General features: G+C 40.6%; 1 protein-coding gene across 1 annotated transcript in view; it reads left to right on the forward strand.

Moving 5' to 3' along the window:
- The window catches only part of TMTC1 (transmembrane O-mannosyltransferase targeting cadherins 1), a 272,723-nt gene that overhangs the window by 224,310 nt on the left and 29,273 nt on the right, over positions 1–19,140 (forward strand). The window contains exon 13 of the mRNA XM_077774479.1: positions 13,027–13,135. Within this exon, the coding sequence (XP_077630605.1) occupies positions 13,027–13,135 (109 nt within the window). The remainder of the gene's footprint in view (positions 1–13,026; positions 13,136–19,140) is intronic.

Here is a 19,140-nt window from a genome sequence, read left to right on the forward strand (position 1 = left end):
AACAGCCCTTACTTTTACTAAGAACATTCAAGTCATTCATGGTCAATTTTTTCAGCTTCCCTTCTTACCTCAAAATTCCCTGCATGTTCACAGTCTCCCTCTTCTGTTGCTCTTCCATGGGAGGAAACATTGTTCACCATTGCCTACATCATGTAAGCCAGTGCTTACATCGTGTTTATGTGCTGTTTATTTGCATTTTTTTTAGGTTGAGTCATAATTACCATAGAAAAAAATTCTGTGTTTTGACAATTCTGTATACTCTTATAATTGCCTCCAAGATAACAGAACATTCCCATCACTCCATAAAGACCCCTCGTGCCTCTATCCAGTAATTTCTCCCCACTCAAGGCGGTCATTCTGATTCTTTACACCATAAATTAGTTTAGCCTGTTTTAGAGCTTCAGTGAAAAGTAATCATTCATATGTACTTTTTGGCATCTGGGTATTTTTACTCAGCATAGTGTTTTGAGTCTTATTCATGTGGTTCTATGTTACATTTCTTTTTATTGCTGAGTAGTATTTCATCGTGTAAATATACTATAATTTTGTTTATCCATTTTCTTGTGAGTGAATACTTGATATGTTTGCAGGTTTGAGTGATTATGAATATTCATATTATGACTATTCAGGCCCCAGTCTTGTACGTTCATTTTTCACAGGTAAATGTCTAGGAGTAGAATTGTGGGTAAATGTATCTTTAATGTTTTAAGAAACTGCCAAACTGTTCTTCAGAGTAATTGTACCACTTGTACTCCTATCAACAACGGTAAGAGATCCAGGAGCTTCATACCCTAACAGTTGGTATTGTCAATCTTTTTTATTTTAGCCCTGAGTAGGCATTAGTGTAAAATCCACATGTGTTCTTGATCATATTTCTTTCCCCTTACCCTACCCATTATTGGGGGCTGTCTCTTAGGTCTTCGGATTTTTCCCATTCCACAAATGTCTGTATCCCCGCCAGGTTCCCCTAGAGAATCGTTCTCAGTTCAGCCATTCTCTCAAGCTGTTCTCCTTTCTCCTTCTGAAATTTTTCTGGTCCAGTTGGCAAGAATGGTTAGCATTTGCTGCTTATTCTTCCTCCTCACCTGTTCATTCAGCTCTCATTTCCCTGATGTCTCTGAAGTGAAGAATATGACACTGTTGGCCTCCTCCTGTTTTGAAGCTCTTTATTTCATTGCATGTATCATAATACATAGTTTTTTCCTTCTATTCTAACATCTGTTCTTCTCCCACCTTCCCTATAAATTGAGGGGCGCCTGAGAGGTTCACTGATTGCCCATTACATACACACAGAGTCCAAATGCCTTAACATTTGGGACTTTCCATAAATGCTACAACTTCCCTCCATCTTTCCTATCCCTCTTCCAAGCCGTGTGAACCACGATGCACAGCCGCACTGGCCACTTGTCAACAAATGTGAAATACAAGCCTGCAAACTTCATTTGAGGCAATACCACGTAGGTTTTAACGTGAAAATCCTTCTAGTGTATCCAAAATATGGTTTCATTTGCATTTTTATCTTCCATTCAGTGTTTGCACAAAACTAGATTATCTGGGAAATAATGAGAATGATTACCTATTTCCTCCAGATTTGAAAGTTATTTGTGTATAAACAGATTGCTAATTGTTAAAATATTTTTGTAAGTATCTCTCCCCTACCAAAGCTCTATTCATTCATGCTGGGATTGCTAAGTGAATTGAGCATGAGTGAGTTGTTTTAAACCTATAGTGTGGTTTGCAAAAAAGGGTCCATTTCCTCAATCCTTTCTTTGCTCTAATGGCTGCAGTAAACACTGGTGAGTCCAGAAGACAGTCTGTTCAGGATGCACCGTGAGGGAGGGCAAGCTTCCCCTGGTTACGTTTACATTCTCTTGAAAGAATTGGAATGTTTTTTCTCTTCCTGCATAAATATTTATGACAGAGGATAACTAAATATGCCAGACTGTTTTGTCAAGTACTAGAGCATCTAGTGGTCTCCCCTGTCCTGAAAATTATCCCCTCACCTTTAAGCTTCACAAACTTTCCCTGCCTCCATTGGCAGTCTTGTCTCCTTAAGATTGTGGTGCTGTCTCAGAGCGACTCTTCACTGGAGATGTAGCTTAAAGAAGGTACAGGTCAATTATAAGAATAAAGGAAATGAACGAGAAAGTGATGAATCACTACGCTGTACACCTGAAGCCAATATAACACTGTATGTTAACTAACTGGAATTAAAATAAAATCTCAGGGGCTCCTGGGTGGCTCAGTCGGTTAAACATCTGACTTTGGCTCAGGTCATGATCTCACAGCTCATGAGTTCAAGCCCTGCATCAGGCTCTGTGCTGACAGCTCAGAGCGTGGAGCCTGCTTCGGCTTCTATGTCTCCCTCCTTCTCTGCCCTTCTCCCACTTGCACTCTGTCTCTCTCTCTTACTCTTTCCAAAAATGAATAAACATTTTTTAAAAATTTAAAAAAAAAAACTTTCAGTAAGAAGGAAATGAGGGTAACTGTTGGAAATTTCTTCTTGCATACATTGTCTTACCTTAGGGGACCAAGCAGCTCAATTTTTTATGTTTAATCTGGTAGATCAATTTTGTCCTGACACAGAGGCTAAATCTGGAATATGAGTTGTTAAAGATCATCAAAAGGCTTTCATATCCATCATTAGCCCTGTGTAGGCCAGGAGGGGAAACATGAAGGGCAGAAAGAGGAATATGCTTGTTTTCTATGTTCCCTGGCCCACACTTACCTGTGGCCCAAGGGGTTATGCCAGGAAGTGCCGTGGGGGCATGAAGCTTGCCTTATAGTCTTCCTCTCATGTTCCCCTCCCTCAAGGACCCAGCCTGCTGCTTTCAGGCAGTACCACCTGTCTGCTGGGCAGCATTGCACGGCCCTCTGCCCTCAACCTTTCTGCCACCTCTCCTCCAACAAGTGACTAAGATGCTAATAACTGACACTTGAATGACTAAGCGCTTCCTCAGGCCTCACACTCCTGCCCGCTCTGGCTGGGCAGGGGACAGCCACTCTCACTCTCCCATTAGAGCCAGGGAACCAGGCAGCCGGGGTGGTGAACAGTGAGCTCTGTGAAGTGGGAACTCGGTAGCCAGCACTTTCTGTTACATCTGTCACACTGTCTCTGCATCTCTCCTCAGGACCAGGAGCTGGAGAAGAACTTAGTGAGTTTGGATCTATACACCATGTAGTAGTAGGTGACCTTGGGAAAACAATTTTATTTTTCGCTGCCTCCAATTACTTACAAAGTGGAAATAATACTGTAACTTGTTTTCATGAGTCCTAAACATGATAATGCATATAAGTACTTAACATAGGACCTAGACCCCCATGAAGATGAAATAAGTTTTAGCTATTCTTAATTATTAGCCCAGGGACATAATTTCCCACTTCCAATTTGAAGCTCAGCTTCTTGGTATAAAATTAATAATGAATCAGAAGTAGATAACACATTTATACCCCTGCAGTTGAACAGCTTTGGGGAATATTCAGCCTCCTTTAGACTCAGTCTCCTCCTTTTTGAAAGCAGAGATGGGAGCAGGCGATCCCATAAATCTCTTGAGCTGCAACTAGGACTCCAAGCTTCTGATCCCTTCACTGCAGGGTAAGAGGAAGACCAGAAAGGAACTTGCAAGTCCCTTTTCTCTGCAGATGGAATAGACGCCCTGGGACAGCATTCTGTTTGTGCTGAGAAATTAGTTGTGAGGCTTCTGGTAATGATTCCAGATGGAAATCTGGCTGAAAAGTGGAGAAGGAGCAAGTAGAGCTAACATTTACTGCATCTTCCCATGTGCCAGACACTCCTCCAGGCCTGTGTGCATTGATTGCACCCTTACTGGACCTGGCGGGTAGGGATCCATGTGCATGTTTCACAGGTTTGGCCACTGAGGCTCATGGTGATGGGACATCTAATCCACGTCCTATAGCTAATGAGGGCAGAGCTGGGATTTAGACAGCAGTCAGCCGGGGGTACCTGGGTGGCTCAGTCAGTTGAGCATCTGGCTTCAGCTCAGGCCATGATCTCACCTGAGATCAGCCCCGCGTCGGGCTCTGAGCTGACACCTCAGAACCTGGAGCCTGTCTTAGGGTTCTGTGTCTTCCTCTCCTTCTGACCCTCCCTTGCTCATGCTGTCTCTCTCTCTCTCAAAAATAAATTTTAAAAACATTAAAAAAATTTTTTTAGACAGCAATCAGCCTGATCCTAAAACTAGGGATGTTCATTCAACAATTGCATCATCACAGTGACCCCTTATGTATGGGGTAAATGAATCCNTAAAAACATTAAAAAAAATTTTTTTAGACAGCAATCAGCCTGATCCTAAAACTAGGGATGTTCATTCAACAATTGCATCATCACAGTGACCCCTTATGTATGGGGTAAATGAATCCTGGCTAAATCAGGCTATCCTCAGCTGCCTTCTCCTCCAGGGACCAAACTTCCCAGTTTCTAAAGCATTGTTTCTATGCGTTCCTTCAAATCATGGAAGCTTAGCAGTGATATTGTGTGAGCTCTGAAGTGATGCTGGCTTGGGAGTATTTCCCTTCACCTCCTACTCACCTCCGTGAGCTTGTGGCACAGAACTGACTCCATGTGTGCGGGAGCAAGGGCCTGGTGGGGCCGGCATCCTGCTGCCGGGGTTCAGGGCAGTCACCTCGTGGAGCTGATCAAGACATCAAGAGCCTTCTAAAGGAGTGAAAGGGGAGGGATTCCGGACGAACATTTCCTCAGGACCTACGCCGTGCCAGCTGCTGTCTGAGCAATGTCTGCATCTCTGCTGCACTGTAACTGGACAACATCAGAACTTTCCACTATTCTGCTCCTCAGTTTCCAGCTGGGAAGAGAGTTGTTAAAGGGAACCAAAGATTGACCACTCACACCGCACAGGGTGGGCATCCCAACTGCCTCCCATTGTGGCTGCAGTGACCTCAGTCTGATCCTATAAACCTGCCTGTGTTGGAGGAGGGTGTGAGGTGTGTGTGATCTACTCTCAGAATGTGAATTATAGTGACTATAGTTTTGAATTGAAAAAAAAAATCCATTCTTCATCACCACGTAATATGAATCTATTCTCCAGACAGTTTTCCTGTGTGGCTTCCATAAAAACTCAAGTAGAACTACAGGCATGAACACCAGTAAACTAGATGCCGTATTTCCAGAACATTGCCCATAGATGTGCTCAGCAAACTTGAACATGAAAGACACTACACAAAGTATGATCCAATAGAACCATAGGAAATACCAATAGCAGAACCATAGAACAATGTATGCACTGAAAAGATCATCTGTCAGATATTTATAACTTGACTTTCACAATTCAGTTTTTCAGAAGAGCTGGTCAAATCTATCTGTTGCCCACCCCCACCCCTAAAAAAAATCATCATCTTTTTCCTTTGTGAGAGACATTTCGGGACCCAACAACAACAGAACACTCCAACAATGGAAGAGTAATTAAGGGAGTTCCCCAGCACTCCCAAGTTCACACGGTGGTTAATGGGAAATTTTACTGCTGCCAAGTAGATTGCCAAATCCATTTATTTCTGTTGCTGGCATTTCCTAAATTCTCCCAAAATGTCAATACTTTTTCAAAGCAAGCATCTGCTTTTAGTTTAAATGAATATGTCATGAGATTTTAGACAGGAATCCAAAAAGTTTTCTAAATTGACAAACTTAACAGGTCCTTAATTACTAAAAGAAAATATGGTGAAGCCTTATTTGCTTTCACTAAATATCTGTCATTGAGACAGAGCCAGGAAAGTGAGATGATGTGAATGTTTTTACTTAACACACGAGAAAAACAGCCCCACTGCTATATAACCAAAGGGAAAATTCCCTGTGAAGCTACAAATGTTTAATGGCAAAATTTGCACATTATGAGCAAGATCTAATTTCTACTTAATGTTTCTCTCATGAAATCAATGATGAAGACGTTATTGGTCCCAGGTAGCCCTTCTCAGGACTTTTAGCCTTTTGGAAGGTCCTGGGGAGTGGGGACTAGAGAGAGTAGAGTTTTGCTTGCAGAATATTAGGAGATTTTTATTTATGTTGTGATGCCGGCATGGATGACACAGAAGCTAAGGCTTGGATGCAGAGCATCCACAACAGAGCCACGAATAGAGAGAAACCATGTCTTCCCATGCAGTATTTCTTCGTGTCCCCTCCACCTGTCCTGACTCCAGCCTCCCCATCATCCAGCCGGATCAACTGGCCGCTGTGACTGTCTTTGGCTCTGATTGTCCCCGGGGAGTCTTTCTTTTCCTAACTTATATCATCCTCTTACATCTCGCCTTATATCCAGGATCAATTAAACAGGCAAATCCCACACAGAGCCCGGGCAGAGTTTCTTAAAACATAGGCTCAAGACCCCCCTCAACAGAATCATCCAAGGGGCTTATTCACAATAATGATTCCTGGGCCCTACCCCGGACATACTGAATCTAAGGAGGCCTGGGATTCTTCATCTAACCGAACATGCAATGATTCTTAAGCGCTAAAATTTGAGGACTATTGATCTAAGGGAAGAGGGAAGACAATATTTTATGTCCTTGGTCATCAGCTAGTACAGTCACTTGATGCTTCCTTATTTGGTGAATAACGAAATTCAGGATGCTGAGAGCAACAAATATCACCTAACCCCGGAGCAATTTTGCCCCTCCCAGCTTCTCTTACCTATGCAAGGATCCCTAATACTTCCACCAGTGCCAGCTGAACCCCCTAATGAGAGCTCTGACAGTCCTTAGTGTGACCCAAGTTTCCAAAGGGATTCAGAGTGTTCCTTTCTGTGACTTCTAACAGAAGGTATGCCCATGGGGTATGTGCTAAGGTTTGACTTTATCCATTTATTCACCAGTTATGGGCTACTTAACTTAAGCTTTTTCTATGTAATTCAGAGAAGCAACCTGTGAAGTTGGTTACTTAAATCATGTGGTTGGTCAAATATTAGAGGCAAATAGTATTTCCATATTTTTCCCCTTTTGAATCAACCTGTCAGTTTAGTCCAAACGGTAAAAGAATAGTTCTATGTAGATGGGACTTACACTGAAAATGAGCTTCTGATTTCCCAAATGCTTATGATGGATCCAAAATGAATGTATTAGTAAGTTTTACTGTCTAATATACTGTCTAATGCTGGCCCAGGGGTGAGCTGTACTGTGGGAGTGCATAGTAATTCCCACTATTAAGAAATTTTATAATGTCTCTTTGAAATTTTCTGCCTCTTTCATATCTTTTCACATGGAGCTAACTACCTAAACCTTTCTTTTCTAAGAAGCTTTCCTGGCTTTTCTGAAGAAGAGGCTCAGAATTGCTCCTGGTTCTTTCTTGCCCAAATATTCGCCTTTAGCAATCACCCCTAACAATACAGACCTACTCCTTTAAGTGGTTCTGCCAGCAGCTGAATGGATTCTGAACCATCAGTCTGAACACTTAAGTCTCTTCAGCTTGGTGTTTGCCTTGAATGAGGTTTCCATGGGTAATGACTGTTATAGGTGTGATTGTACATTCTAGGGCAACTCATTCATTTGGGTATTTAATTATGACTTAAATTATATTAAAAATCTATTATGGTATCAGAGGTAAAAAACACTCTGATGTCTAGCTCTTGACTTTTTGTGAATAGTTTGAAATGTAGAAGTATATTACTTTTGAGGGAATTTCAAAAAACACTGCATTCTCCTTGTTTTTAAAATTTACTAAGCAAAGAGAGGGAGATAGGTTTTAGTGGGTGATTTTGGAAACATTAAACAAGCTAATAAAAGCCAAAATATAGATGTAGTACCTACTGTGTACCTCAGACACAGGGACGTCTGATAATTTGCCCAAAAAAACACAGCTAGTAAATGGTAGGAAAATTTGAAGCCGGTCTTTCTGGTTTTTGACTCTGTGCTTTTAACTACTATACCTGGTAAGTGGAGGTGCTAAATAAATAAAAACTACACTTGTAATTTTCTTATGATTCTAAAGCTTGAAATGCTTCTGTCTTCCTTAAGATTACTTCTATAATATTGAAAGAGTTGTAGAAATGGAGATATAAAATGAATGATTATATTATCCACCTCTGTCAAATTTGATTAGAATACCAAGATGCTTATTTAAGGTTTACAAAGATCTAGGAATAAAGAAAATAGTAAAACCATGGGTTTTTTTTTAAATAAAGAGATTAATTTAGCAATTATTGAATTCTACTATGTACAGGTCACTTTACTAAAATTATTGAATTTCTACTGTGTACAGATCACTAGTATAAAAGAAATAAGATTAATAAGTCATGGGTCTTGCCTATGAAGGAGTTAAAACCTAGTAATGGTCCCAGACATTGCCCAACATTTAAGAGAGTGGATGCAGAAGTGTTGAGTGTGGCCTGCCCACAGAATGGGACAGATGGGAAGTTCTGAATTAGAATCCTGGTGTCACACTAGCTGTGTGCTGGGGGGCCCATCACTTAGCTCTCCAAATCTCAGTTTATTTGTGTTGGGGTAGAGTTGCTGATATTGTTTCCTAAATCTTAAAAATGGAAATCATGATGCCTAATTCATTATCCTTAAGGAGAATTAAAATGAATAATAGAAAAGAATCACTTACCAGGTCCTTAGCAGAGAGTAAATGCACACAGCTTTTGGGAAATGGGAAGCCTTAACAACGGGCCTGCGTAGCCCACTCCCTGGTGGACAGACACTCCCTCCTTGGGGGCCAGGGGCAGGGCGCTTCACGCGCTGCGCCAGGGCCCTGGAGGAGAAAAGCATGTTGGAGACCAGTCACCCTTTAAAATGTTGAGCTGAATGGGGCGCCTGGGTGGCTCAGTTGGTTAAGCATCCGACTTCAGCTCAGGTCATGATCTCACGGTTCGTGGGTTCGAGCCCAGCATTGGGCTCTGTCAGCTCAGATCCTGGAGCCTGTTTGAGATTCTGTGTCTTCCTCTCTCTCTGACCCTCCCCTACTCACGCTGTCTCTCTCTCTCTCAGAAATAAATTAAAAAAAAATATTTAAAACATTTTTTTTAAATAAATAAAATGTTGAGCTGAAGAACAGCAGGCAGCGGCCCCTTTTGGGGCCATAGCAGGGTGTCCAGGCAGCTATTCTTCTCCCATCTTTTCCCTTGTGGAGATACAGAAAGAAAACTACAAGAAAGGCAGCGTATGTATGTTTTCTAATTTTGTTATATGTGTAGGAAGTCTGAGGAGGGATCCTGCTTTGAGCTGGCGAGTCAGCTGATGATAATCCACTGGAAAACAGCGTTGAGGGGAGGGGAGAGCCATCTGTGAAGCGTCAGGGCACAAATACCAGGCTGAGAGGCCACGAGACCTGTATGAGGCCTTCCTTTTCACTTGGGACCAAGGCAAATCACCGAAGCCCTCTGAGTCTCATTATCCACTACTTTGCATCAAGACAGATGGCTTATGGCCATAATTCTCAAACCTGGATGGCTGTCATAACCATATGGAGAGTTTCCTTTTAAGAAGTCCAGCCTAAGAACACCAAGGTCTTTTTAGAAGCACCTTAAGTGATTTTAAAGTACAGCGAGGGTAGAAAAGCAGTGAAATAGATTATCTCTTAGGTTCTGTAGGATGAAGGCCAGAGTCCACACAGTCTGGCCGGACTAGTGGGTACCTGGTTATGTTTGGAATGTTGGTCAGAACCATATTGTGGAAGGTTTTAAACAGTGTGTATGCAGCAGGGCATCAATGAAGATTTTTACATAAAGGAATGTGTTGAAAGCAGTGCTCTACAAAATACGTATCTGTAGGTTATCTGCGTGTCGTACAAGAAGAAAGAGGCGACTAGAAGCAGGTTGTGAACTAAGGTGTTAGCGAGCAAAACTGAGTAAGGTGTAGTCTAGTCAATAGAATCGTAGGAATTTGGCCACCGATTTTTAATTAACATGAGGCAATTAGTAGAGAAACATGGGCTGTAACGTGGATAGGAAAAGGGATGCCTCTGAAACCAGAAACGGGTTGAAATGAAGTTCAGTTCTCAAGTGGTAATCATGGTACTATATGACCAGAGAAAATACTGCTGAGGTTAATTGTCCTCTATAAGTTATTGTGTCAAAACCACACCTATTTCACAAGCTCCCTCCAAAGGCTGAACAAAATAAGACTAGAAGAAATCTCTCTTCTTAAACATTTCTTTCACTTTCAGAAACAAAAACGACAAAATTGCTTATCAATTCCTCAGGCTTTTGTAAAAAACATTTTAAAATATCTGTTAAGGTGGCATGTACCTGACAGCTGTTGGTGTCTGACTCTCAAAGGCTCCCAGGAAAGAGCAGAATCATCCAGGGATGCAGTGCCAAGAGGAAATGCCCTGTCTGCCTGGTCTTTGCACCTTGCAGTACTCCTGTACTAAACAAAATTGCATGATGAGTTATTTTTCTGAAAATGTGCCAGCCCCTCAAGAGAATAGTAGAGATACAGTTTTTCATAAAGAATTGAACTCCCGGTGAGTAACTTTGATGTGAATCTTTCCACCATGTCATGTGAATGGTAATGGACAGCCTCAAGTGTTCAGATTCCTAGGTGTCATTAAGCGGTCATTAATCTCACTGAATTCATATATATATAAAAAGTTCAAGTTGCCATTCTAACTGATAGGAGCCATGACAAATGAAAATTATTAATTCTTTCCTATCAAATTGTTGTGGGTTTTTTTTTCCTGTTTATTTTGAAGAGTATCCAAGCTCAGTTATGTCCTGAGGGACTTCATCTTCAGCCTTAATTTCCTAAGTCCAGATCTTCTTTGTGGATTTTGGGAGAATTTCCAAATTAATGCTAATAAAGTATTATGAAATCCTTGGCAAAAGAGCTCTGCTAAGCATGAAATCAGTGTCAAATCACCAAGATTAAAAAATAAGCTTTCATTTACAAGTGCCCATGGAAGAAGTACCTCGAGGTACATTTTAGATTAAAAACCCAGAAGTATGTAAACATCCTGGACTTCCATAGAGTCTAACAGACACTCTTTAAATGTTTGTTAACTAAATGAGTGAATCAATTAAAAAAAACCAGCACTAAGACAGCTGTGATGCAAATTTCTTATAACCCTGCAACTTTCAAGCCACATCACAAAGGTAATCCACTGAAGGGCGCAGGTGTTACACCTTGGTATCTAGGGCAGGAGTGTGCATCAGGAAGAGCCCAGTTAGCTCTGTCCCCGATAAGAAGAGGAGTGCATGGACAGCCGCCTTCCTTAGAAAATGGCTAACATGTAATAGATAATGATAAATGCTTACCAACTCGAACAGTTAAATGGAAGGTCTTTGCTGGAAGCATGACTCTTTTTTTTTCAAGGTCTATGGTAGAAGACTCCTTTCCAGGTAAAATTGCCTTGTAGCATGCTGCTTCTAGTACTTGGAACCCACACTTGTGATGTCAATATTAGTTTTTCCTCTACAGATCTTTGGAGACTGAAGCCATAGGGGGTTTGCAGCAGGAGCCACACTGAGCCACCTTTGCTAATTTATGGAGCAATTCTGCTGAAAACTCAGTATGCGGACAGATTACCAGCGAATCTTTTTTAAATGTAGGATTTGATTCAGGAGGTCTGAATGGGGCCAGAGGCTTTGCATTTCTAACAAGCTCCTGGTGGTGTTGATGATACTGGTCCATGAATCACACAGTCATGCGAGGTGGACTTATAAGTAGTTAGAAAAAGCAGATACGGTGTGATGGAAGAGCACTGGATCTCAACCCAGAAGACTGATTACATGAACATGACGCGTCACTTGAGTTTTCTGAATCCACATTTTCTCATTAGAAAAATGAATATGATAGGACAATGAACACCTGCTGTGTGGGATTGTTGCAAAAATTTATAACATTACGTAAAAATTTACCAGAGTCTATGGCACATTGCCGAATGATTGTTGACCCTAAATAGTGAAAACATAGTCACACAACTCCATAGTGGTTTCTATGCTAAAGACAGAGGGACTCTTGGGCTGTATGCTGTCTATACTTCCAGGGATTCTGGTTATTTTTCATCCCACTGCTTAGCAAGTGGCATGTGTTTGTGAAATTGTGTTTGTGGTGAAATTGATCACTGCCACTGTATATTTTTGGCTTCAAAAATATCGATATCAGCATAATGACCCACTGTTTCCCCCATGGCACTAGCAGGAAAGAGAACTGACACCCAAAATACTGGTAATAACTTTGGGGCCTCGAGCCTTCTTTGAACCAGAAATAATCACTTTCGAGAGAAGAATAAAACGAAGAAGACAGAACTAGCCCAGGTTTTCAATAAAACTATGATGAATAAAACAGCCGATCATTCTTTGTCAGCCAGTAGTCACAGTATTTCCTAACTTCGTAAATTATGTATAAATGGATCCCTCATGAACAGCAAGAGCAAAGGTTCACATGAGCAGTTTGGCTGGCTCATCCCTGACAGGTGGCTCGGCCACTGTGAGCACCCAGCCTGTGGTGGTACAGCTAGTCCTCCAGGGCCTCAGCACATCCTCCACATCATTGTAAACTGGCTCCCTTGAATGCCTTCACCACTGCTCCTCTGAGAGTCAAGGTTTCTGGTTAACAAACTTGCAAAATATTAAAAATCTTTCTTTAAGTTTATTTTCTTATTTAGAGAGAGAGAAAGTGGACAAGGGGCAGAGAGAGAGGGAGAGAGAGAATCCCAAGCAGACTCCACACACGTCAGCGCAAGCCCAACGTGGGACTCGAACTCATGGACCTTGAGATCATGACCTGAGCTGAAACCCAGTTGGATGCTTAATAGACCGAGCCACCCGGGCACCCCCACACTTGTAAAATATTAAATAAAATTCTCAAAAAAGTGCATAGGAGGAACTAGAAGGTAGAAAAATCAGTGAATAACCTGCAGCATCATTTGCATCTCTTTCCGCTTAGACTTCAGAGAAAGAAACTGTTAGTATCTTGAGACAATCTAGTTTAATTCATTTGCAATGTAATCCAGAGGGAATCAGGTAATCTTTCCTAAAAGAAATCAGATTTTAACACCTAATCAGAGGATTAAAACATAGTATTGTTAAAAGCTATTGTGTTTTCCCTCTTTATAACCTCTAGGTCCCAGGAGAAAAAAGAGGAGGCTATCACCTTACTGAAGGACTCCATTAAATACGGTCCAGAGTTTGCAGATGCATATTCAAGCTTAGCTTCATTGCTGGCCGAGCAGGTAATTATTTGCTTTGAACTTCACATATTTTTTTAGATGTTTATTGTTGAGGGACGCCTGAGTGGGTTCAAACTCATGAACTGTGAGATCATGACCTGAGCCAAAATCAAGAGTTGGATGACTCACAGTTCATGAGTTTGAACCCACTGGACTCTACACTGACAGCATGGATCCTGCTTGGGATTCTCTCTCTTCTTCTGTCTGCCCCTCCCCCACTTGCACTTTCTCTGTCTTTCAAAATAATAATAACAAAAACTTAAAGTTTTTGCTGTTGACTGTATAAATTAAAATTACTCAGATTTTGGTACTGATGATTCAGTTTGTAAACCAATATTGGACAACTAACCTCTGTGTCTGTTTTCTTCTTGACAGAAATTACAAGCCTATTTTTCTTACTCCAGTAATTTTATGTAGTAAAGGTAGCCTTTAGACAAAGATTAGAGGTCATTGATGTATTCTTTATCACTTTGGGGCAAATCTGTCAAGAACAATACACAGTATTTGCTAGTTTTATTGTTATTTCTTATATTTTCCTGGGGACTTGCTAAATGGAGCCAGCTCTCCAAACTCAATCTGGAACCAATTACTGATAATAGATCCTGTGTCTCCATACCTGTTAAAAGATCGCAGAGGCTTATAGAACAGACTGAAAAGAGAACATTTCTCATGGCATACATGGTTATTTTTATTCCCCTCCTCTCTGCACCTGTGTCTAAATGACTAGATGCTATTTTTCAGTGTTCTGGATGCATGCCCCCTGCTAAGAGGAAGCAAACATAAATTGTGTCCTCTAAACTGATGATACAGTTTTGTTGACACACATCAGTGCCCTCAACAGACAGTGGATTCTACTACCACACAATTGGCCAGATTGTCTTAAAAATCAAAGTCAACACCTTCGAAAGATGCCCTGCAGCATTCAGTTGGCTTAAATGTAATGAATAATTTGATATTGCATGTCAGTTACATAGAGGTATGATTTGCATTCAAAAAATGTTGGATGTTTCACCAGGAAGCAAATTTAGAACTTTCTGTGGATATTTAAGTGTCAGAAATGATAAGACTTAGTTTTTCATGCTCTGATATTCTCTACATAGTATAGGCAGGCTTTAGACAGAAGCTCAGGTCTGCAGTGGATGATTTCAATGCATGTTTTAGCATAGTGGTTAAGCTGACGTGATGACAGTTGTGTTCTATGTTACACACTGCCGGTCCTCAGCTTCCTTTGGCTTGTGTTGAAGCGGACACTGTGGGAACTTTCTGAAGCGAAGATTGACTCTGTCTTTGTCCTTTTTTCTCACCTCATCCTGGCTCATTCATTATCATAAGAAGACCTTTATCCTGCCTCTGACTGGCTGGGTGTCTGGCAGTTACTCACACATGCCAAGCAGGCTTCCCTCTTGGGGCCTCCGCACTAACTGTTCCCTTTGCCTGCAACAGTTTTCTCCCAGACATCTTAGAGTATCCTTCCTCATGTCATGCTGGTTTCTCTGCAGCGTTACCGTATCTGAGGGGTTATCTGCGATTACCCTTTCTAACTAGCAACTTCACACTGACCACCATGTTCTCTCCTTTTTTCCCTGCCTTATGTCTGTCTGTGATCCTTCTCCCACCACTAACTCATGAAAATGACTGTCTCTTCTATTCATGGCTCTTTCCCCATGTCTGTTACATTGTATGTAATCAATAAATTTTGAGTGAATAAATGAATCCATATGAACTGGAGAGCATATGGTCCCTCCAATCCAGTAGTACATAGTCTAAATTTTATTCTTACATTACAGTAGAACCAAGCCTATGGGCCACACTGTTTTGCAGTGTGTCATACCTATGCATGATGCTGTTGTCCTACACGGAGGGATGGTGTGAGGACCACCATGGGAAATTACTCGTTGGAACCATAGAGTTAGGGGTGGGGTTGAGGACAGCACCTGTTGTATCATTCAGTGGCTTCTTTATGAGGACTCAGGAGAAATTTCTTTCATCTCACTATTAGGGGAGGCTCAGCTCCTTTTGAATTACAAGCTTTTTGCTTTATTTTTACTCTAATGCAGGAAAAATCTTACAAATACTGAAAAGGGCCAAGTGTATTTCCATCCCCCTTTCCCCACCCGCAGACTAACAACCATCCAGACTGTATATTCTGCTCTTCTCTATGTGCTGCTTTTACTCCTGGGTTTATTGTTTTCCTTAACTTATTTTATTCAACTTTTGTTTTCAATTTTTATTTTTTATTCTTTTTCTTTGATGTTTTCAGTTTTTAAAAGCTACCTCAGTGTCTTTGTGAAATAATGAGGTATAAGTAAGTAAATACAGTTGACTCTTGAACAGTGAGGGGGTTAGGGGTGCTGACCACCTGCTCAGCTGAAAATCCACATAGTGACTCCCCAAAAACTTACCTACTAAAAGCCTGTTGTTGATTGGAAGCCTTACCAATAACATAAATAGTTGATTACATATATTGTGTATATTATATGTATTATATACTGTATTCTTATAACAAAGTAAACTAGGGGAAAGAGAATGTTAGTAAGAAAAGTACAAGGAAACTACATTTAGAGTACTGTGCTCTATTTACTGAGAAAATCCATGTAGAAGTGGACCTGCACTGTTCAAACCTATGTTGTTCAAGGGTCAACGGTAAATAAAGCATTCCATTAATAGTGCCCAGTTCATATCTTTTCTTCCCCAACTCACCGGGACAGATAGTAAACATTTAATTGTTACTTCTTGATGAAAACTATGCTTAAGTAAGTAGGTAGATTATATTGTCACTTACCTAATACCAGCGATAACACAGTTATGTTGCTTTGGGGGAGTTCTTTACAGATATGAGTAGAATTTGTATCCATTCACACACGTCCATCTTCCTAAAATGCTGGCTTTTCTTTCTCCCCTATGAATCTTGCAGAGTTTTCAAGATCCAATTCAACTCCCACTTCTTCCTCCGAAATTTCTCCACCTCCCCTTCTCGTGGGGAGTCATGTTTCCTAAGAGCTCCTTTTTTTCCCTAATGTTTATTTATTTTGAGAGAGAGAGAGTGTGTGCACACAAGTGGGGGAGGGACAGAGAAAAAGGGAGGGAGAGAAACCCAAGCAGAGATCCGCCCTGTCAGCACAGAACCCAACTTGGGGCTCAATCCCACAAACTATGAGATCATGATCTAAACTGAAACCAAGAGTCTGATGCTTAACTGACTGAGTCACCCAGGCGCCCCTCCTTGGAGCTCCTGTAACGTTAATGGGAACACACACCAACATGCAAGCCAGTCACATATTTTTATTTCTTGAATTAATATCTGGAACTATAAGCAGTTTTTCAGGTTTATTTATTTTCTTCACAAGACCATAAGTTTTTTAAGAAAAGCAGTGTCTTCTTTGTGTACCTATTTCTTTTCCAAGGCTTAGGATAGTTCACTGTATTATACAGGCATTCACACAGCATGTCTTCACTTGATTTATTTTGGGACTCAGTTACTCTGTGGTGTGATATTAAGAACAATTGACAGGGGATTAGAAGACCTAGTTCTAGACCTTACTCCATAGTTAACCAACTGCACAGACTTGAGTAAGGAGTACTTTACCTCTCTGGGCCCCAATTTTCAAATATGAAAATTGATAAATATTCTAAATTATCTTTACTGCATCTATTGCATTAACATTTTGAATGCCTGAAACTATCTTCTTTAACGTCAACTAAGTGCTTTTGAGTCCTTTTTTTCTGACATTCTTTGTATTAACTACCCTTTCTAGATATTTCACTTGGCAATTCATTAGAATTATTCTTTACCATCTTTTTATTCAAGTACAATTAACATACACTGTTATGTTAGCTTTGGGTGCACAATATTGTGATCAAACAATGCTATATATTACTCAGTGCTCATCAGTATACATGTACTCTTAATGCCCTTAGTGCTAAGGAATGTTTTAATGAGTAGTGTATGGCTCCACTCTACTTAGTACTATTGTTTCTATACAAATACAGCATTAATATCTTAATATTATGAAAAGTGATTTGCCTTAATCAGTATCTGGAAGCTTCAATTGTGTCTTCTTTCTAAATTGATAAGCTCCAAGTTGATGAAACATTACTGTACCAAACTTGTGACCTTGAAATTTACTGCAGTCCATTCTGCAGTTTCTTGCTATTAATACATTTTATAGAAAGTGGAAGTTTAAAAAGGACAAGTATACATTTTCCCTCTGTTATGTTTAAGAAGTGTCAGATGCCTTATTTAAATTCAGTAATGGGATAAATTTAATTTTTGTGAACCACAGTGGTAAATTGAAGTAAAGTCATCGTATGTCACATAGTCGAAGTTATGAACAATTTCTAAAAAGAACAAACTGTGATCATGATATTTTCTTCCATACAAGGGTCACATCTTTTGCCAGGCTTTCCTACTCGAAGTTCAAATGTAAAGTGCTATGAGATCTAAGAATGCAATTGAAAGATTGGAAGGTTTTCTCTTTTGCTCCTTTGGGCAATTGATTTTAACATCAAAGAGAACAGCTGTTGGGCATAACTCAGGATTGCCATCCCTCTCTGACTTTCAACATCTTGTCTTCATGTTTTGAATTCTTTAGTAATAAAAGAAGGCTTCAGAGGCACAAGCAAGGCACAGAGAAACTGGTAGAGAAAAATCCACCAGCTTAACATTCTTTGGTAGTAAATGAATTCATTTCTTGGTGGCACAGCCTTACTTAATAGCTTTCGAGCATTTCAGAATCTCAGAGTATATCAAAGCAGTGACCACAAACCTTGGTCACTCTGTAACACATTTGTGAAACCATCCCTTCACAGGTCATCTTCCAGTGTCACCTGGACACATGCATGGCCCATGCATACATACTGTGGTCGTGGGCCAATCTAATGATAGAAAATGGTTTCCTCCACTGAGCTAACGTCAGTCATCCTATAATTTGTTCCCTTTGAGCACGATCTAACAGGCATCTTGTTGCACATAGCCGAAGAACACAGCTGTGTCATCCCTTCTCCTAATTATCACTTTTCGAAGCTAACCCTGTTTCTTTCACCTTTGTTTCTCTTTTACCCTGGTTTCCAAATTCTTTGCTTCCGATCATATTCCTTTGCATAGTCCATTTTCCCTATGACAGTATGGCTCCTCGTATTGAACTACATGTAGTTCAGCAAGTTCAGAGTGGAAAGAAATGTCTCCTTGGCTTGACATCCTGTGTATCTAATAAATGATGCCCTAAAATGAATGATATTGGTTATCTGGCATCCACATGATGCCTTGGCTCACATGAGAGATACAGTCAACTGAAATTTCTTTTTTTTAATTATTTTTTAATATAATTTATTGTCAAGTTGGCTAGCGTATAGTGTATACAGTGTGCTCTTGGTTTCAGTGGTAAATTCCCCTGATTCATCACTTATGTACAACACCCAGTGCTCATCCCAACAAGTGCCCTCCTCAGTGTCCATCACTCATTTTCCCCTCTCCCCCACCTCCCATCAATCCTCAGTTTGTTCTCTGCATTTAAGAGTCTTTTATGGTTTGCCTCCCTCCCTCTCTGTTTGTAACTATTTTTCCCCTTCCCTTCCCCCATGGTCTTCTGTTAAGTTTCTCAAGTTCCACATATGAGTGAAAGCATGTATCTTTCTTTCTCTGACTGACTTATTTCACTTAGCATAATACCCTCCAGTTCCACCCACATTGCTGCAAATGGCATGATTTCATTCTTTCTCATTGCCATGTAATATTCCATTGTGTATATAACCACATCTTCTTTATCCAGTCATCAGTTGATGGACATTTAGGCTCTTTCCATGATTTGGCTATTGTTGAAAGTGCTGCTGTGAACATTGGGGTCCATGTGCTCCTGTGCATCAGCACTCCTGTATCCCTTGGGTAAATTCCTAGTAGTGCTATTGCTGGGTCATAGGGGAGTTCTGTTTTTAATGTTTTGAGGAACCTCCACACTGTGTTCCAGAGCAGCAGCACCAGTTTACATTCCCACCAGCAGTGCAGGAGGGTT

Source organism: Crocuta crocuta, unplaced genomic scaffold (assembly GCF_008692635.1).
Source record: "Crocuta crocuta isolate KB4526 unplaced genomic scaffold, BGI_CrCroc_1.0 scaffold176, whole genome shotgun sequence".
Lineage (NCBI taxonomy): Eukaryota > Metazoa > Chordata > Mammalia > Carnivora > Hyaenidae > Crocuta > Crocuta crocuta.